Source organism: Cottoperca gobio, chromosome 20, assembly GCF_900634415.1.
Source record: "Cottoperca gobio chromosome 20, fCotGob3.1, whole genome shotgun sequence".
NCBI classification, from domain to species: domain Eukaryota; kingdom Metazoa; phylum Chordata; class Actinopteri; order Perciformes; family Bovichtidae; genus Cottoperca; species Cottoperca gobio.
In genome coordinates, this window is record NC_041374.1 from 8902244 (window position 1) to 8924693 (window position 22450).

Consider the following 22450-nt stretch of genomic DNA (forward strand, 5'->3'; position numbering starts at 1 on the left):
TGCACCCCCTTCGTCTCTTGGTCTCCTCCAACCCCGCCTTTGCTTCTTCCAATATCGCTGCCTCCCCTTTCCCTCATCTTCCTTCTCTCCATCACAGCCTCAGTCCCCCTCCCCCTGCTGACGGGTACAGTATATAATAAGATAGAAGATGAATCTTGACCTTGCACGTGGTAAACATCAGCACTCACTCGCCGTCATCGCCCACAATCAAGAGATCAAATCTGCTCATGAATGGATATTAAGACTGGCCTGTATGTAACCCACACACTCCCCAGGTCCAGAAGAGCAGCACAGAACATCACAGAAAGTCTGCACAAATTAGCACTTAGTTTGCCCTGCGCATATCTGTTATATCCGTGCACGCCTGCTATTGAATTCCCGGCTGGTGCTAATTCAGGATTACTCAAGCATGACTAACACCATTAGGGGTTAGCTAAAACCAACTCCGAAATTATTCAGGAATTATTCCTGGGTTGAGGTCTGGGCTCACATTACCAGGGGCTGCAGTGGCGGGGGGGACAATGGCTACAGCAAATGAGGCTTTAAATGGGAGAAGACGTGGCTGTTATTATGAGATAAGAAGAGAGAGACATGCTGCTGTATAATGAGAACATTTGGCCACGTCCCGTACATGAAGTGTTTTAGATATTAGAACGTGGTGGTGGTTTGGCGTGCTCTGTGCTCATCCCCTGCTTCCTCCTTTCAGTAAAAGTAGAGATATGCATGTCCAAAATAGAAAAGCATCAATTAGGCTTATTGCAATTCTCCCAGTCTTATGACTGGCCTAACATAATACTATGCTTTTTCCTTCACTTTAAACATGCAAGGTTTGTTCTAGGTAGAAAAGCATATATGCAAATAGCACTGCAGCAACAAAAACAGGCACAAATAATGTGCATAGCACAACAATATGAAAAACACTTGCAAGGGTGAAAGCATAATGCAGGGTGTAGGGAAATGACTGTGTCAAGTAATGAAAAGACATTTGTCTATCGTAGAAGAAAAGGAACAAGGCAGGATCCTTACATCTGGAGAATCCCTGGAGGAAAACAATCGTCTTTACTAAATGCACGGCACTGTATGACATCGCTTAAAGGAGAAGAGAAAGTATTTGGAAATTACACAGAGTTACATTTAAAAATCTGCAAAAACCATAAAAACATGACAATAAAAACAAAGACAAAAAAATAGAAAGGCATCTATCACCGTGAGTTAAAAGTCATCGTTCCACAGTGTGGGAGCTGCAAGCCCCGGTCTCCCCTGTGCGTTAACCTTGACCCAACGACAACAAGGAGCATCTGGTCAGCTGACCTGAGTGACCTTGAAGACGTTAAAGGTTGGAGAGATAGGTTGGAGCGAGACATGTTTAAAACTGTGTTAATCCAGGAGAAAATACGTTTCCCTCGAGGGTAATTGAGAATGCAGTTTAGATGTATGGGACCGTCATTTTGTGGGAGAGGAAGTCTTGGCCCAGATATCCGCTAAATCATCGTCAGACAGATAGATGATGGGAAGAGACAGATTGAAATTCAGCTCCCAAACAGACTCGATTTCTGGGAAGAAGAATGAGTAGAATCCATTTTGATTAAACAGAATAAAGTCCCCAAACTCTACTGACATTTGTGCTGTGGATTACAGACGGACCTAATCTCCACTGGGGTTCTCTACTCAGACTTCACCTGGCCTCCATCCAGAAACACATGGCTACAGGTATGTATGTATGTGTGTGTGTGTGTGTGTGTGTGTGTGTGTGTGTGTGTGTGTGTGTGTGTGTGTGTGTGTGTGTGTGTGTGTGTGTGTGTGTGTGTGTGCCTCTGCATCAGGAATGCTTCTCAGAAACTGCTGCAAATATACTGAACTCCGACCGTGCACGTGTCTGTGTGTTCAGAGCTCTGTTATGTCTGCAGTCTGGGACGCTCTCCTCTGACTGCTGATGTGAGTCCTCATTGGTGCGTTGAGAGAGTGACATAGAATCCTTGCTGGGATGATCTCTCTGGTTCTGGTGAAGGGCAGCGGCAGGGATTCTGCTCGCTGCTCTTTGTGTCAACACCGCGAGTGAAACATGGCCGCAGCTGATACAGCTAATGACACAAGGGGGGGGGCTAAACCACACACAGGGACGTAATATCTGTGACGTGTTGAAGCTTGGATTTGATGTTACTGTCGCTTTAAGGCAGACTATTCAGAGAAGAGATGAAGAAACAACTATTGAAGCTGAGACACCTGTCAATCAAGCAAACCTTTCTTCTTTTAAGACTTAAGTGTATCCAAAGAAAACTCATTTTTAAAATCACCAACAAGAAGCACATATAAGACACATGAATGAAGTGGAAACGTATTAAACACCTAAAGGCAGAGTTAGTTAGGAAATGCATCTTAAAGCAAACTGTGTGTTCCTCGATCATTCTCATGCACATTTAACTGACATGTAACTTATATAAAGAATTGGAAGAATTATACAATTAGTGGCAATTACAATCAACGAATAAAGTTTAGAGTTCAAACATACAAAGTTTACTGGTGAAAGGACAAGAGAAGAAGGACAGGAAATCCAAAATGAAGTAAAATGAAGTTCGGTTGCAACTATTATTTTCATTAATGGTCATTTCTCTGATTTATTGTTTAATTGATTGGTTTCCAAATCTGTATTAAGAGATCTGTCTGCTGTTAGCCAGAGATACAAAGAGTTAATGATGTAACCTGAGGTTGTGCTGCACCACAGACACACACAGCGCCTGTCGCTCTGCAAACAGGAACACATGCAAAATCTTTTCCCCGGCACCTTAGAAACACATTTACTCACACACACACACACACACACACACACACACACACACACACACACACACACACACACACACACACACACACACACACACACACACATCAAGTGTGCATGAGAAGTTGAAAAGGAGCATTAGTGGGACGTGCCGTAATGAGACCCAGTGGGACTCCGTGTGAACTAAAGACACCGAGACTCTTCGCAGTGTTGATCTGCGCTAACACACAGTCCATGAATCTTTTGTAAATCTCCAACTGGAACCAGAGATGTTGTTGAAGCCTTAGATGATGAATAAACACAATGTCAAACTAACAACGCCTCCTCACTCCACTACTCCATAAAGAAAATCAACAAATGGCTGACAAGGTGATGACGGCGGTGAGGCAGTAACCACGGTAACCACCAGAGACACTTGAGCGAGCTGTCCAACGAGGCATCTGGTCCGTATTAATGAATCTGCAAATGAACAAACCCACACTAACAGCCAACTGTACGGTACAATCTGCACACAAACACACAAACATCTTCCAAAAGGTGAGACATTTAAGTGAGCTTTGGCAGAGTGAACACACTGCAGGAGGGTTACAACTTGGCTGGAAACACACACACACACACACACACTCCATGCTGTGTCTCATTTAACTATGAGGCTCAACATCCGACGCTGAACCTGTTCGAGTAAAGGTCACATTGCCTGGCAACCACTTGAGCTTAAGGAATAGTTTTAATTATGGTCTGTGCTCTCTCCTCCAATCTCCTGCCACTATTCACCCCACTGTCTGCACACACACACACACACACACGCACACACACACACACACACACACACACACAATCATATAACCACAACCATCAATTTCCTCTCCCGTGCAGAGCCAACAGGAGCATTAGGTTTTATCTGCCCACTGCTGAACAATTGTGATACAATCTTTGTACAATCTGTCTTTTATGGCTATTTCATGAGCTAAATGGAAAACTGATAGTGACATAAAAAAGTATTATGAAAAACGTCCGAGTTGACGTCTTTAAATTTGTTGTTCTGTCCAACACACAAAGATATTCATTTTAATATGATATAAAGCAGAGAAAATCAGAAAATCACCATATTTGAGACGCTAAAAACAGCATAAAAAAAAAAGCAATACTCTGAATCAACAGGAGAAGGGATAAATCCATAATCCAATATGTGAACATCTGGAGGGAAAGCGGCCTAGCTAGCCAATCAGAGAGGCTGCACAGATTTAGCGGGACACATTAGTATCCAGAGGTTAAACACACGGCTGCAGCAGCAGGTACAAAAAAAAAAGAGAGATTTAAGAGTTCAGGCGACTCAAACTGAAATGACAGACTCTTCTTCTTTATCTGTTGACTGTTACATGTGTGTAGAACTGTCTGAAACCAAAGATATCCAACTTAATATTATTTAAATTACATATAAATTTCATCTCTTTCCCTGTCATCATGTCTAAATGAATGCCCCGTTGCAGAAATGATTCAGGCATAATAACCTTATATAAAGTATATAAAGAAATGTTAAACATATGGTATCTCTGGTGGCTGTTAAGGGCCTGACACTCTCACAGTTTGCGTACAGTGGACACTATAGTGAGGATTTATTCTCCTGTACCTCCGGAGCAGCTCATCGACCTGCATCGACAGTTTTTAAAGATGTCTTCCTCACAGAGTCCACAGCTCATTATAATGAACTCGTCACGGACTTCAATGTGGATCCATCAGGAGACTTGTAAAGTTAACAGCTCCGGAACAGGTGCAGAGACACGATTGCACAGTGACATTTTTGGGATTTTTACGTAATATCTTGTCACGTCATGGGACATTCTCAGGAGTGCAACACACACGCACGCACGCACGCACGCACGCACGCACGCACGCACGCACGCACGCACGCACACACACACACACACACACACACACACACACACACACACACACACACACACACACACACACACAGAAAGGGAAATCCTTAGAGATCAAGCTCATTGAACAGTAAATGTGCTTGCTCTCATTATTTCCGTAGTCTACATCTCGGATATGTAACTCACTCCACTGACTCTCTTTAACCGCTGTGACAAACACAATTAACGAGGGGGGGGGGGGGATTGATTTATAAATAAGTTTTCTTTTCTACAAAAGAACAAAGACATTGCTACTGATGGAGAGTAATCCTACACACCAAGTTGTGTCAAACATTATTGAGTTAATTGCTAAGAAGTACAAACAGTTTTTGTTATTTTGTGTACAAATTATTTTTGAAATTGGCCAGATGTAAAAAATAAAAGGACAGTTAGCCTAAGCCTAACAACTTTATATATGTAAATAATTATGTATATATGAAGTCACTGAGAATTGCAAAATATTCTTTTTGTAAAAAGTGTTTATTTTTGCAAGTTTAGCACAAATAAATCATACTTTGTGTCTCAGCTTTGCCTCAGTGTCTTTACATTATTACAATCAGTTGATATAACTTTAAAAAATATAAAAACTCCATAATCTCATTCACACTTTATTCTGCTTTCATGCATCATTGCCACAGCGCCTGTATCTGCACACAGCGGACTGCAGGAGATCCTGACACATATTATATTCTGAATCCAGAATCACTTTTAAAGATTCACAGCAGACACGATCACCTGTTTGAGAATGTAAGGAGTACAGTCTTGCACTAAATGGAGGAAAGCATCTGAACAATGAGTACTTTTACATGTTTAATGGTTGCAGGTGAACCACTGCTTGAGGTCACATGACTCCTCTCATGTCGCTGTCTGTGCTCAGAGAGATTACAAACCACAGCCACAGTGTGATGGCATGTTGGTGAAACCCAATCCCATCGACACGACCCTGCACTCCACGCACGCACGCACGCACGCACGCACGCACGCACGCACGCACGCACGCACGCACGCACACTCAGTCTTTTCTCCTCTGCTCCTGAACAAAGCTTTCATACAGTGGAAGTGGAAGTCACATCCTTTAGATTCTTCACACTTTATTTCCTTTATCAAACATTTACCTTCGATGTAAACTTCTCTTGCTGGACCTGCAGGTCGCAGATAGATTTCTGCCAAATATTTCTCCTCTTGGGAATCGAGAGAAAAATAGCTTTTTTACTCTCACTCTGAAAACGTATTCAGTTTTTCTTTCTACATCCTTCCTATTTGCTGGGATGTATGATATCATAATGTGCATCAGCAGCAGATTTTAGATACATAAATCTGCTCCCCTCTGTCTGGTATGAGCTCTGATTTGTAACATCTCTTTAATCTGTGTGTTTATTGTGTGTTTTAAATGTTTTACAGCTGAGCTGGTGGCACTTATGCACCGCGGTGCTGTAAGCTAAACGCTAACGTCAACATGGGAATCTTGAATTTCATGGAAATCCTCCCAAAAGTTGCTGCAAGTTGAGCTAAAATCTAACAAACTAAGTTCATAATGTTTTTCATTTGTATGAAGAATTTGGTGGAATGCATAAAAGTGGAGCAATATTCATTATTTTGAAGACAAGATTGATTATTTTATTATTGTTGTACGTCATAAGATATGTTAATATTTAACATATTTTTATAGTATTTTTTCAGATTTACATTGTCATTTTCTTTTATTCATATTATTAAATGTTCTCTACGTGTCAATAAACCGGGTTCTGATTGCTGTCACTCAGAGCTCACATACCGTCAGCCTTAAATCATAACATAAACTGCGTATGACATGTTTCCATGACTCTGATGCTACATACTGATAACTTGGTGAAGAATAAGATTACATGCACACACTGTAATTTGATTTCACTGAGGGTCATTTGAAGTCTGCCCAACTAACTCATGATGCATGAGCCATTGCATCAGCTACATTATTTATAGATTTTTCATATGTACAAGCTGGCAATGACGCCGGCCATTAATGTCACTGATATAGATAACACGAGGCACATGTGGCCAGTTATTTCTTGTGTGTGTGTGTGTGTGTGTGTGCCATTTGATTCTGTCAGCAATAAATGTTGTGTTACCTCACACCATCACATCGCCATAAATACGAGACATGTGGAGGATAAATATACGGTGCGCTCCTCTAACACTGGATGCAGACGGCTGGCTGTCATTCCCACAGTTACAGTTACTGTACACTTCATGGCTTCGTTTGCTACTGTACATTTTGTCACTTCATAAAAGAACAAACTTCACATACTTTTAAAAGGTGTGTGGCGCCGCTTCATAACAACTCCATAAGAGGAGGCACCGGCCCTGAGATTAAACTCTCGCGTGGACAAAGAAAACATTTACCCAATTACACCTCAAGTCCCGTAGAGAGGCCAAGTGCCAATGATTATTACGTACCATGAATTACACATGATGTGTGTGAGTTTAAAAGATCATTTCATAAGTAGTAAAAACTAATAAAGTATAAGACTATGAAAATACGTAATTAGAAAGACTACACACACACAAACACACACACACACACACACACACACACACACACAGAGTCGCGTGAGTGTCGTCATAACTTTCTCTCGAGCTGAAGCTCCGTCAGTGTTTTTCTCACGGGCAGCGGGTCTTACTAGTTGTTACGCTTTCCTGTTAAGTTACATTTGTGCGTGGAACATAGCTATGTTACCTAGCCAAGGAAGCGACCATGTTGGTGTTGGCGACGTACATTGTGCGATACGAGAGATTTAAACACTGTGTGGTTTTGCAGAAAGATAAACTGTACTGCAACAAAATTACATATTAAGGGTCCACGGGGGACACCGGACTTCAACTCTCTATTTGGAGCCGAAGAAGTCATCCCCTCCGAGGACAGCCAAGATGGAATCCAACGTGATGGACTGAGGGTCGGGATTATTTTGTTCACATGTTGAAACACAGGCTGATCTATAACTCTCTCCAAAAAGGGCAGGTGGTGAGAGGCTGAGGTCATCACACAGCAGGTGATAAACAAACACCCTCGGATAACACACACACACACACACACACACATACACACACACATTTCCTCTGTTCTCCTGCCAAAACGATAGCAACCTTATCTCATCTCTCACATCTACACACACACACACACACACACACACACACACACACACACACACACACACACACACACATCCACACACACAGGTTCTCCCATTCTCTTCAAATCTTTCCCTCACATTTGTGTGAACATGCACACGCACAGACATTTAGGAGAGATGAGAGTGTGAGTGAGATGGCGGGATGCTATATCAGTGGTGGGACGGGTATATATTCCTGGCTGGTGCTGATAAGCCAACTGATGCCTTGCCTTATTTAGTCAGTACTCACTGCTGACACTCTAGCACCAACACATGCATACTCACTGTATGTTTGTCTGTGTGTGTGTGTGTGTGTGTGTGTGTGTGTGTGTGTGTGTGTGTGTGTGTGTGTGTGTGTGTGTGTGTGTGTGTGTGTGTGTGTGTGTGTGTGTGGAGAGGTGAGTTCTCATTAGGAGCATATAGATAATCTGTGTGTCTGTTTGTAATTGTGTGTGTGTGTGAGAGCACGTGCACTTAAGTTTTTACTACTTATATGTACAGTTGATACTTTTTTATTTATTAAATTGTAAATGTTTCTCCTTTTTAATTTTAGTTTTAGCTATTTATACAATTTTGAAGTGATATTTTTTATTATTACTTTTTGCTAATAGTACCACATTTGGGTACTTAATTTGGGTTTAGGTCAAGTTGTGTATGTATAATATGTTAAATGTAAAAAATCAATAAATATAGTAAAGAAATCTCAGCAGGAAGACAAATAAACTAAAGTAAGTATAAAAGATAAAAACACCTTTGAAATTAAAACTAATTCCCCAACATATTTTAGGGATTTGAAATTATGTAATAACCTCTGACCCAGTGATTTCATAATACAGTAAACAGTTATAATTATGCAAAGTATAACTGTCTGTATTAGTTGGATGTTATACTGAAACAGAAACATGTGATGATGGTAAACATTCAACACTCCCTCGTCTCAACTTTGTGCTGAATGCTGTAAAGAAATAAGCATCATATAAATATCTTTACTCGTCCGGAGAAGCTGCATCGTGTTGGTTAACCGTTCTGCAGAGGCTGCAGAGCAAACACTATCTTAGCATCGTAGCAGCAGCGTGCTGCTTAATCATCTTAATCTGAGGAGAAAGTAGAAAGAAGCTGTGCAGTAATGTTTGCTAAAGCTCGTTTCCCACCGGACAAAAAACACCAACATCTGGCGTTTGTGTTCGGAGGGAAAGGTTAGAATCTGCATTCATCCCCGGGACAATCGACTCTGCAGGCGTCTCGGTGTTCATCACGGGAGAAACAAGACTCGAGCATTTTCAACTCTTTTGAATGCACGCATTGAAATGAAAATATAATAAATCAAATCAACAGGGATTTGGACAATTATTCTAATTTATTAGCATAGAAAAGAAAATGCTTTACCGATCCGGACTCCATTGATAAAAACTGTAATTGTACCAAAACTGTCTTTGTTAGAGTTTCCACTGTTCAACAATCACCGGGTTGTCCTGAATTTAAGAAACCTGCATACATAGATGTGAATTGTTATTTTAAACACACTTCATTTTAAGACTTGTGCTTTTATGAGATAGCACGGTGAGTTCAGGTACAACAAAGACCATAACAGTAGATTACACAGTGACACAGCGCAGAGCCACCAGGACACACAGACTGCTGATCTGTAACAAAAAGGCTTTGTGGGAGAAGCATCATGACACGGTGAACTGTTCAATGACACAGTCACTTATCTCAGTTCACAGGCCTCTGACACACACACATACACACACACACCCAGTATCCAGTGTGTGTGTGTGTGTGTGTGTGTGTGTATAGAAGTCCATTTTACACAGATAAGGCTGACAGCAGTGAATGGGGGGCCACAAACGCAGAACTCCCTCCACCTCATCGCACTCTCTCTCTATTGATTGGCTGATGACGGGCATGAGGTCATCAGCTTCATCCCCAGAGAATGATGGGAATGCTCTTTCGGTACAGTAATTCACAAGGGAGGGGGGGAGGGGGGGGGTTATTTTAAAATTCTGCTCTTTTCATTTCTGTCCACTCCTGACTCCTCAGAAACATCTTGCTCAGCAAAGTTCCCCCCCTCCATCTTATCCAATCACCATTTATCCCCTGGCTCTTTCACTTCAATCCATTTCTACTCTCTCTGTACTCCCCCCCCCCCTGCCAGGGATACGCTCCACATTCAAAGACAGAGCGTCACGTGACCAGAACTGGATCGATACGAGTGCATCTTTTGCCATGCACTGTATAATGACACTTACATAACCTGCTTACGCACAACCGTCACAGTCTCGCTGTTTAGAACACAAACACAAACAGATTTCAGTCAGGAGAGCGGAGGAGCAGCACATGATGGAGCGGCACGTACCAGACAGTAATGTGATCACTTACTACGGTACAGGGGACCTTGTTTGCGTCCATAAACACTTTGTATCAGCTTGAATGCTTTTACTGTTGTTGCTTTGGCACTGTGCACCAGGTCATGTGTTTCCATCTGCAGTAAACTGATCAGCCGAAGAGTGTTTGTGGGTTTACTGCAGCCTCCCTGACAGACACAGACTCATGTACCGGGGTCTTCTCTGTGGGAGATACAGTATGGAGGATGCATGTTAAATCCACCTTATGTAATCTTTATCTCATAGAAATCCGCAGCATAAAGCGTTTTCTCTTCCTCCCGCTCACTGGAGAGGAATTAATATATGTTCAAAAGAATGTCTGGATATTATAATAAAGCTATTCATAGAGTCTGATATTAATGCATCGCTGTCTCCATAATAGTATCCATAATCATTCAGTCTAAATAATGTCGAAATAATGATACTCTTTATAAATAACCAGAGCAATTATTATTGTTTATCTGGTATATATATATATATATATATATATATATATATATAGGATAAAAGACACATTTTAATGATTAATTAATACATTAATTAAAGATAAATTTGCGTTTGTGTAAAATAAAATCTTTTTAATAAGTTTTCTAGCTTGAAGGTTCCTGTGCACCTCTGGAGAGAAAGAGAACAATGAAAACACGCGAGACACAGCTTCAGTCTAACGATTCCCTGATGCTCTGAAACCAGAGGATGTCAAAGCGATGCTGCGTACGCTGAACTGTGTCCCAGTAGGAGGGGGGGCTTTACATGAAAAGGTCACCTCCCATCCACCTGTTAAAGAGCAGATGCCACTTCAGAGCAATACAATACTCGGCAGGAGGAGCAGGTATCGTTATTGGGCACACGAGACGCAGTTGGCGATGCCGCAGGTATGTATATACTGCTCACACACATGAACGCGCAGGTACAAATCTCTCTCTCACACACACACACACACACACACACACACACACACACACACACACACACACACACACACACACACACCGGCCCCTTCTCCCTGGGCATGAAAGATATGGGCAGAGAATAGAAGCAGAACATTTTCAAGGGATGATCACAGAAGCCTCGGAGCAGACTGACATAAGACTGAACCTTCAATCACACCAGCAGATATTCTTCAGCCGCTGCTCTGACTCAACGGTGACAATAAAGTCCAGAGGATGTTCGCCTTGTCCTTCTTGTGTTTACACAGTACACACACACACACACACACACACACACACACACACACACACACACACACACAGTACCTGGAAGCTGCTATTTCCACTTTACTCCTGGCAATGGCTGCAGCCCGCTGTGCCGCCTCCACAGCTCGATCCACCTTCTCTTTGGTTTTGGGGTTCTTAAGAGGAATCAACTGCTTCCTTATTCCACGCACCAGCACGTTATTTTTGTACTTCCCTTCTTCTTTGGTGGCATCTGGGAAAACTGTGCACCCGTACCCATGGCGCTTGTTGTTAAGCCATTCTCCCTCGTACTTCATCCCGTTGGATCTCTCTGAAACACCAAATCCATTGCGCTTGTCATTCTTCCACTCCCCCATGTAGGTCTCGGTGGTGGTGGCATCCACATGGTCCTCCAGAGGTAAATCCTCATCCGGCAGCTCGCCATCACCGATGGATATGGTTGAGTTGGCGTCACTGGAGCTGATGCGGCTCATGGCGGCATCGCTGCGTGCAGAGCTGCGCTTGCTGGAGATTGAGGTCCGAGAGTCAGACTTTCGCAACTGCCGGAGGCTGCCGAAGAGCGAGCCTCGGCGGAACAGGCCCTTCTTCTTGCCGGTGACGACCTCGCTGTCGGAGTGGAAGTTAAGCACGAAGCCGCCACGACTGCCTGTCGCCGTGTCTGCGGGGGAGGAGAGGTCCTGGAGCACGGTGCCGTTGCTCTGCTCAGAGCGCAGCGAGGCCAGAGACGTGCGGAGAGGAGAGCGGATAACGGTGGCCATGCCATACGGGACGCTCTGACGCACGCCGTAGCCATGTCGCATCCCACCCATCCACTGGCCTTGATAGGTACCTGAGGAACCAGGAGACATGGTCAGTGATTACATCATCAGATCCTGATACGTCACAACATTTTAACCTCATGGGCCCTTTAAATGAAGCTTCGTCTGTTGCTTATGTCAATGAATTGTGAGTTTTTCCACTAACGAAGAAGAAGAAGAAGAAGAAGAAGAAGAAGAAGAAGAAGAAGAAGAAGAAGAAGAAGAAGAAGAAGAAGAAGAAGAAGTTTTGCTTGTTTCAAGTGAATATTTTTTAGAATCCAAAGGAGGTCAAACTTTACAGTTCTTCTCAAGAAACAAGCAAAGATAAGAGAAAGTACAGACACAATATGTTATTTCAGAAAGCAGAAGTATGTTTTGTCTTCTTGTCTGTCCTGTATGTACATGTTAGGAACCACTGAAACAATGCAACACAGTAATCATGATAATAATGATAATAATGCACGATGACAAGAGCACTTAGTAGAAGCTGCTGTATTTTCTCTTTTGTTTGATAGCACTATTTGGGCAAGTCCTGTTTATCCATTACTTTACACTAACTATTTTAACTGTTTAACAAACGATTTTAGATCGCTACCTGTTTACACTTCTGTGCTTTTGTGTGCGCTTTTTACGCACACAGTTATGGAACTGTAGTGTTCAGGTTGGACGTCATCTTTAAAGTTTAGCTTCTCTACAATCTTCCCGTGTACTCGCTGTAAACTGCAAAGGTTCGAGGATCCCTGGTTGAGATCTTTGCTCCAGGTGATGTTCTCTGACAACAGCAGAATATTTCAAGATATGTCTGAATAGTTTGAGACTCCTTTAAAGTCACACCAGGGCAACATTTACCTTCACAGTTACAGTGAGTTTGAATTTATATTGGTACTTGAAGAAGGTTTATCTGTTTCCTCTGCTGATATTCTGTGTATCAGCACAAAGTCCTTGAAGCAGCGTTACGTACGGAGCAGAGGAGCCTCACTGTAGGGCTGCAGAGTCTAATGAAATGTTTTCTCTCCTTCCCAGATCTGGGACTGTGAGCATAACTAACTCAATCACACAGATTTGATTAAGGTTCTGATACTGAGGATCACTTGGGATGAATGTGAATCACTCAGCTAGGAGCCTATTTTCAGGCGTCCAATAACTCCCCCACTGACAGTAGGCACATTCACCACCATCCGTTTGTCTCTGACGACAGGGAATTGCTATGAGTCACATAATGAGAGGAATACTTCATTAATGTGCTGCTTAGCCCAATGAGCATGTGCTGTCCTACTGTAGCTTCTTCACAGCATCATATTACAACGCTGATCCTCGTAATAAGAAAGGCTCGTTAAGCCGGCGCTCGAATCTCATTGAGCAATACAATTAAAAAAGCCATAATGGTCAGATTCTAACAGAAATGATACATCAGCCCAGGCAGGAATTTAGATGGATAAACAGTGTGAGATTAACAGGCTGGCTCTGCGCTGCAGTTCAAATGGTTGACCCTGCAGATCAAGTTATCAGGATGTGGCAGGGTCAGACAGCCAGATGTTCCGTAGATCCTCTCGGATCAGCTGATTTCCCAAGGCCAGCCCTCTGCAGCCATCATATGTGAGGCATCTATTCTGCACCATATGGCCTCCTTTAGCGGAGAGGATGCTCACAAATAGTCCGACGACTTGGATGCTGTAGAACCAGAAAGGACTGTCTGCAGAAATCCTTGCAAACACTCATGTCTGTGGGCGGATCAGGATGTTTCTGACCACACAGGTCTCGACACTGAACACAACAACGATTAGTGAGATCAAAGCTCTGACCTGAAGTCCAGGAGTGTCCTGTGCATGGCTCAATGCATGGATGATATATTTGTGCATTTCAGAAGTTAAACAAATCAGAAGATGCATCCAAAGTGTATAAACTAGGGATGCACAATAATATATATTTTTATAGATTATTTATAGATTATGTTAAAGAATTTAATTTGAATTATTTGGCAAAATGCTGTAGCCTTTAAAAGCTAAAGTTATGTGTGTGAAGGCTTTAAATAAATTAACATTTGAACTTAAACTGTTTTGTTTTTCTTGTGTTAGCAACAATGATGTCAGTTAGATTTGGTTTGGTTTAGAGTTATAGAATATTAAATCATCCTTCTCAGGTCTGCATCATAAACTACAGGTTATGAACTTGTTTTTAAAATAAAACAACGTGAAATTATGCTTGATCTTATTGGTATCATCCAGGAGAAGCAGGAAAATATAAAACATCCATATCCTGCATCTTTAGTAAAAACATGTTTTTGTTTTCTTAACTATTAAAGTAGTACTTTTTAAAAAAAGTTAATTTTCTTTGGAAATGTAAGCATTTATGCAGAAGATACAGTTGAAGAGATGTCATTGCAGCTACATGGTACATGATAGAGGAGATAGTCTGGATATAATTGGCTCCAAACTGATTTGCTCTGATTTCCAGACTCCTGCTCGCCGGCACGGAGCCACTCTCCTCCCACTGTCATACGAGGAGCAACCGGTAGTTGCCAAATGAGATGATCAGAATAAGAGAGGAACCATTATGTTAATCTGCAAACAGCAAGTTAACATAACAAGGGCTGATGATAAGTCCTAGTCGTTGGGGGGTAAACTATGAAGCTTGACCACAGTGCGCAGTGCGCAATACCAACTCAGATCATAACAGAAGAGATCCTTGGTGTATTTGCATGAGCCTGCCTTAGTTTGAGTCTGAGCATCCTCACACACACACAGGCTACATAACACACTGTTAAAGCGACACACACTGGGCAACATTGGGCCATATTTATAATGTCTTACCGCCATCGCCGTAGGTTTCGATCCCGTATCCATCCTGCAGCCCGTTGCTCCAGGTACCGTCGTATCTAGCAGGTGTGTTGTGGCTCTGCCGGATACCGTACCGACCCTTAAACCCGTGACTCCACTCCCCGCGGTACATCCACTTTCCTTTATTCTCCACACCGAGCCCATGCCGCTTCCCTTGGGACCAGTAGCCGCGGTAGGTATTCCCACTGGGCCAGGTGTACACCCCTACGATCTCAAAGCCGTGCGACCAGGACCCGGCGTACTCGCCCTGGCCCTTGGGTCCGGTGCAGATTCCGTGTCCGTGGGCTTTGCCATCCTCCCACCCCCCGCAGTAAGTGCCACCGTCGTCGAAGTCAAACCTTCCGCCCGTCATTCAGATATAGGCTGCAGGCTCCAGGACCGTGGCTGCGGGATCCAGGACCGGTGGTGTGATGAAAGGATGAGCCAACAAGATGATGACTAGAGGAGCGAAACAGACAGCAGGGTGAGGACAGACTGACACACGGACATGCAATACAAAAGGCATGCGTAACGGTAAGTAAAGGTATGAATGGTGGGCGTCATTTACCGGAGGCGCACGCCGGGTTCTCCGTTGTGTGTTGCTCGTCTCCCCCCTCTCACCCACTGATCTCAGAGGGAGAGAGAGAGGCGTCGAGTCCCTGCGAGGAAAGACACTGGGCCAATCGCAACGTCACGCTACAGGGACCTCCCCCTCCTCGCGCCCTCCCTCCCCCCCAGGGAAGAGTCTCAACACCCCCCCCCCCCTCCCCCAAAAAATATCTCACTTTACACAGGTTTGAATTCTCACATTACTACTCCCCATAACACCCAACCATTATGATATTTTTCTGTGATTATCAGATTATACTGAGTTTATTTACGCCCATAGTTACACAATACATAATATTCCCATGACAATAATTTTATATTTATTTATATATTTATATATACTAGGACACTGTAATAGTTCTAATACATTTTAGCCATCATACATTTTTTTGCTACATTATTGTTTGATTGTATACTCTGCTTTATATATATATTTTCCACATGTTTTATTGTTTTATGAGCTAAAACACAGTTTTTGTTTTCAAAAAGTGTTTTTGGTAATAATCGCAAAGATCCACGTGACTTCAAAACGACTCCATAAGAAACAGGTTTAGAAAAATCAGGAAGACTAAAAGTAGAAATGTTTTAGAAACGTTTCTCGGCTGCTTTATCTGAGTTATGTTCCTATACTTAGATTTATTTAATGTCTCTTTTATTTAGTATGAATATTATTGCTTTTATTTAAATTAGTTTACTTCTCTTTTTTAATTTGCAAACTTTTGACACAGTTTCAATCTCAAAATACAATAATACATATTTCATAACACCTGCTTTATATCTGTGAATGTACATGAACGTCATTTTATAATTCATTCATATAAATGGAAAAGAGCATTGATCCAAAAGCGTACTGTATGTATAATCCTATTTTGCTTGCTCAATAAAAATATTTGAAAACAAAATGACTCCATTTATGTATAAGGAAAATCTTTTAGTCCACACATTAGTCGGTGACATCATTGATTAATTCCTTCTCTAACATTGACATAAAATGAAGGAAAAATTAGTTTCGTTTTACGTGAGCCTTTATTATTACTAATATTACCAGTTTTTGCATCAGGTCTGACCAAAAACTTGAAGGAACAGTGAACAGCGACCTCTGCTGTCCACCTTCATTTATTGCACACCATATAAATGATAAACAATACAAAACGTGCTTATATAATTAATTTTTCTACAGGTTTCTACAGGTTATTATTGCCCAACTTTTCTGTTAAGTTGTTATTTATATTATTGTTTTTCTTTTTTTAATTGTTTTCTTATAGTTACCCTATGTATATAAAAATTACGTCTATGCAACGAAATTACGAAAAAACTAAACAAAGAAGTGTAGTCATATGTAAACTATTTGTTGTTGTTATTTATTACACTTTTTATATTTAATTACATTTTTAATCTCATACTACTCCGTTATAATGTCTCTATATTATATGAAACAATAAAGACAATTTAAATGGCAAATGGGTAACATATAATGTACTAACAACAAGATGAAGAAAGAAAAGAAGAACATCTGTAAGTTATATATATATATATATATAAACTGTGAATATTGTTGTTCCCCTCCCAGCCAGCAGGGGGCGTGCTCCGCTGACTGAGATGCGGTGTGCTGCCCTCACTCGTCCCCTAAAATACTAACAGATAAAATGGCGTCCGAAAACAGCCCCGAGTCCCAAGAAGAGGACACATCTCTGTTAGAGAAGGACACACAGCAAGATGCACTTCAGGAATGTGGGACAGTCGCGAGACAAAGCGAACCTAAACTGACTGTGTATCACTGGACGCAGTCCTTCAACTCCCAGAAGGTGAGTCTTCTTCACGTTTCAGCACCACACAGCGGACAGCTCCTCGCAGGAGAGCCTTGTAGCTTCATAACGCAGGTAGTCTCGAGGACAGGTATATCTTGTATATCTTTATATATTATACAAATATTCTCTGCTGTGGCTTTATATCTGCTTATAGTGCGAATAAATTAAATATTTTACGATAATTTATTATCCCTACATTTCTTCTTTCTTATGAACATGTACTGTTTGGTTATATTAATTATTCATGTGTTAAAGACAATGACTACTATATTTATTATTTGATGTTACTTCTAGAAAGAAAGATAGAAAATACTTCAATCGGCATTCTTAGTCTTTGAAAGTGATGACAAGCACAACATCAGAAATGATATTTAACTATATCGTTACCTTATTTCATTTTATAAAAAAAATATATAATATATTTTAAATGTATTTCTATTTATTCCAATATTACTTTTTATTTTATTTTATTTATTTATTTTTTAGTAGTTCATCTGGCAATGTTTTAGGGCTGTAACAACATAGTTCTAATCTGTATTTATATCGTAATATGTGGTAACTAAACATTAACTGATAGGAAATATATATATATATATATATATATATATATATATATATATATATATATATATCTGTGTCCTGAGGAGGCATACCTATCAATAGTAATAATGGATTATATGCTGATGTTGTCACAGTTTAGACCCAAATGTGGATGAAGAGCTGAGGAGGCAGCAGGGAGAGTTTCTATTATTTAATAATAAAGATGATTTACAGCTTGAGTCCCAAAACATGCAGGTAACAGAAGTTAGTCCAACACAAAGTAGGAATAGTGTACACTGAAGAAAACTAAACACGAGGAGCAGAAACAAGCGAACTGAAGAGGGAGACGCAGAGTAAACACTCAAAGGACTCATTAACTGAGGAAACACAGGAGTGATAGAAAGCAGGTGAGACAAAGACAGGAAGTAAATGTGTCTCTCGTTTTAAGACTCGTCGAGGTGGCCCATTCTGTTGTGAACCATTTGGCTGTGATCTTTAATGAACAAGAGCTAGCTGATAAGGAAACATCAGATATCTTCGATCAGGAGACACAACCAGATGAACTTATTCATCGTTCCTCAGGTGTAAGCACTGCTTGTTGTTTTGCAGGTGCGTCTGGCCATCGCAGAGAAAGGTTTGCACTGTGAGGAGTACGACGTGAGCCTCCCGCTCAGCGAACACAACGAGCCCTGGTTCATGCATATGAACCCGACCGGTGAGGTGCCGGTGCTCGTCCACGGGGAAAACGTCCTCTGCGACCCGACGCACATCATGGACTACCTGGAGCAGCGTTTCAACGATGGTGAGACTAATCAAAGACACTGTATACGTGTTTCCATGCATTGTTTTCCTCTTTCACCATTTCTTTCAATTAAATATAATTTGTATGTTTTATTTTATTTTCCATTTTCTCTTGGTTTGCTTTGACCCGTCATAGCTTTGTTCTAAGAGTCTCATCCGGTCACCTTAAAAGCAGAGAAGCTCCGGTAAGCATGGAACCATTTCAGCTGAAGCAGAACTTTTCCTCACCGTTGTGTGTTCATCCCTACTGCTGTGTATAAAACCTCTTTACTTCCCCTCTGAGAGAGTCCTAAGGAAACAAAATGACACCATTGCTCCTTCGATTCACGACTTGTTTGTCCCCAGAAGGCACCCCCAAGCTGATCCCTGAGGAGGGCAGCACTTACTACCACAGAGTGCAGCACTACAGAGAGCTGCTGGACTCACTACAGATGGACGCCTACACCCACGGCTGCATCCTCCACCCTGAGATCACAGTGGACTCACACATACCAGCTTACGCTGCCACATGCATACGAAGTAAGACTCACTGTACTGCGCTCGAGGAGTTTTATACAGCTTTGATCCTGCAGCATTTATTGACTATAAAAACGGGCAAAACAACCATAGAGAGACTCAGAAGTGACTTTAAAATGTAACGTTATCTGATGAAGTGGATGCAGTACAGAGACGCACACAAGCTGATATTATCATAATGGACAGAATGGAATTTTCTGTGTTAAATTATTACAAAACGACGAATAAAAATCCCGGTATAATTGTCTAACAGGATGTTGTGTTTTTGTGTGACAGCACAGATCGGAAACACACAGTCTGAGCTGAAGAAGCTGGCGGAGCAGAACCCAGAGCTGAAAGATGCTTATGTAGCAAAGCAGAGACGCTTGAAGGTAAATGATTAAGTATTACCATGTAATCTGTTACCAACCATTACGTGTTGTGTAGGTTTTATGGCAATGATTTAAATAAAATGTTCCTGCAGTCCAAGTTGTTCGACCACGACAACATGAAGTACCTGAAGAAGCTTCTGGATGAACTGGAGGGTGTGATGGACCAGGTGGAGACGGAGCTGCAGAGGAGGGTCGAAGAAACGCCAGGTACAACAATACCTTGTTACTTAGCAACCACTGTACCAATGAGGGGAGACACTACAGGTGAAGAGAGTAAAACATGTAATAACAGATATCAGCAGTAAACCTCCCCACTTCATTACTCACATTAACACAATTACCTTTTATATTACAAGTTTTCTGACATGTTTAAATATGTAAATGAGGCATTATGTAATGTAACTGTTGGTGAGTTTAAATCTACACACACACAAAGTTAGAAACACAAACTCTGATGTTCTGATGTTTTCTGTCCTCTCATCTGACAGAAGAGCAAAACAACCCAAAGACCTGATAACCCTAAAAGATTCAGTTATGACTGTAATGATATTATTCTAAGCATTTTAAGTGTCATGTGATCTGATGCTCTTACGTCTCCTCCACTCGTAGAAGAAGGCAGTCAGTCCTGGCTGTGTGGGGATTTCTTCAGCATGGCCGACGTGTCTCTGGCGGTCACCTTACACCGCCTGAAGTTCCTCGGCCTCTCCCGCCGCTTCTGGGGCAACGGTACCCGCGTGAACCTGGAGACGTACTACGAGCGTGTGGTGGAGCGCCCGGCCTTCAGGAGAGTGCTGGGCCACGTCAACAACATCCTCATCTCCGCCGTACTTCCTGTGGCGTTCCGCGTGGCCAGGAAGAACGCACCGGTCATTCTTGGCACCACTCTGTTGATCGGCGTCCTGGGGGGAGCGACGTACCTCGCTTTTCTTTACATGAAGAAGAGGCTGACTGTCTCCTTCTGAGGGAGACACGTGTTGCTTTGGGACTGGAGGGAGATAAACACAGAGAAATGCGATTTCAGTAATTTAGGCGAATGGAAACAAATATTAATCTTCTTGTTTTCTGTTTTGCTGGTTGCACAAAATGCACTTTTATTCACCCCGACTGCTGCATTCCACCAAATCATCACCTCGGTACTTCATGTTTTTATTTCTTATAACTCACATATAAAATATCTGTTTTTGTAGCGCTACAAAATAAGAGTCAGCTTCCAAACAGCTTTGTATTCACTTGTGTTTCAGTAGAAGGTTTAAATATATTAGATGAAGATGAACAGGTTGTAGGAGATAAACTTTACAGGTGCTGGATTAAACATATAAGGCAAGAATTATTATTATTATTATTTTTTAATTGTGCATCATTTTGATCTAACAGAAGTCTTTGTCAGGCATTGTAAAAATATATGATGAATAAATTAGATGTCAAAATATACAAATGATAGTAGCCCGACTCTTTTAGCTCGTCTTTTACGACCCATATAATAAAATAACATAAAATAGAACTTTATTTATCTCGGGGGAAATTGTTGTGCACCTATCAAATAAACCATAAATATATATTTAAAATATATATAAATATATATTTATAAATGGCTCATGAATGTACCATTCCTGTCTGACAAAATAGAAAATACATGTCCAAAAATGTATACTTGTGACTGTATGCCATGCAAGTGTCCCATAACTTATACATAGTACAAGTAGATTCTCATACTGATTTATAAATGGGCTGAAAGGTGCACAACACAAGCTTGGTCAGGCATCTTTATGTGAAATTAAATCCCTATTAAGAGCCTAATATGTGCATGTTAGAAATGTAAAAAGTACCAAGAGGCCTGAGTCTGCAGTCTGCAGTCTGAGTCTGCAGTCTGAGTCTGTCTACATTTGACAAGCCTCTGTAGGATCTCCCTGTTATCATGTTTTACTGTGTGACTGACGAATAATACTTTGAAATATTCTCTCTGTAACAGCTGAACGGATGCTTTTCCATCAGTCATAATTCATTACTGTGTGGAAATAAACTCCTCCCAAACAATCTGCAGTGTTAAAAACAATTCTTAACTCCGCATCAGTTCACAGACTGTCACACAGCGTGAAGGTTTATTTCACAGGGAAACATCTGAAGGACATTCAGTCAACATCTGCAGTCATTAGTTGTCCGACCTCCAGGCCAGCGTGACAGTCAACATACGCTCAGCTGATTGAAGCTCCTCCTCACACAGACACATGCGACGCCTTTCAACAAAGCCTGGCCTTTGTTTCCAGTGTCCACAGGGCTGGTGGAGCTGTCAAAGAAATGCCTCACACGTGTTAAAGCCACATGTGAGCCGAGCTGTCAGAAGACCATAACCTCATGCTAGTGCGAGCTCTGGAAAATCATACCCCTGCAAAATGGCAACCAAAATGACATCATTTTAGCTCCACGAGTATCTCACACAGGTGTTGTTTTAAGGGAGAAAGGTCAAAGTGATAAATAAAGTGAAAATGTATGCATTCTGCATTTCAGAGAGAGTTGGTGACATACATTTCAAGTGTTTGTGATTATATTCATACCTTTTGACAAAATACAAAAAAAGAAAATAAACTGTTAACTGAAGAATGAATCTGAGGGGTAACTTCACAACAAACACTGGAAACAGATGTTTTATATTTAATTGTATTGTGTATTGTAATGATAACGTTAGGAGACTCACTGGCAACAACCTGCACTACGGATGAAACACATTAAATAAATACATAAACATTTAGTATATGAGTTAATATATG

At 41.4% G+C, this 22450-nt stretch overlaps 2 protein-coding genes across 3 annotated transcripts in view; one reads left to right on the forward strand and one right to left on the reverse strand.

The window, feature by feature from the left end:
• Positions 1-15700, reverse strand: part of jph1a (junctophilin 1a) — a 33407-nt gene extending 17707 nt beyond the window's left edge. Inside the window, exons 1-3 of the mRNA XM_029457532.1 lie at positions 15609-15700; positions 15035-15499; positions 11488-12256 (exon numbers count right to left, since the gene is read on the reverse strand). Of these exons, the coding sequence (XP_029313392.1) occupies positions 11488-12256; positions 15035-15413 (1148 nt within the window). The 5' untranslated portion in view covers positions 15414-15499; positions 15609-15700. The remainder of the gene's footprint in view (positions 1-11487; positions 12257-15034; positions 15500-15608) is intronic.
• Positions 15498-22105, forward strand: gdap1 (ganglioside induced differentiation associated protein 1). 2 transcript variants are annotated; one of them, XM_029457533.1, is made up of 7 exons: positions 15498-15574; positions 17220-17454; positions 18607-18799; positions 19144-19317; positions 19591-19685; positions 19778-19892; positions 20295-22105. In XM_029457533.1, exons 2-7 carry the CDS (start codon positions 17296-17298, stop codon positions 20645-20647), a joined length of 1089 nt encoding a protein of 362 aa, XP_029313393.1. In that variant the 5' UTR covers positions 15498-15574; positions 17220-17295; the 3' UTR covers positions 20648-22105. The 2 variants fall into 2 exon arrangements, with proteins under 2 accessions (XP_029313393.1, XP_029313394.1); XM_029457534.1 differs by having other exon boundaries at positions 19147-19317.
• Positions 22106-22450: the final 345 nt, after the last annotated feature.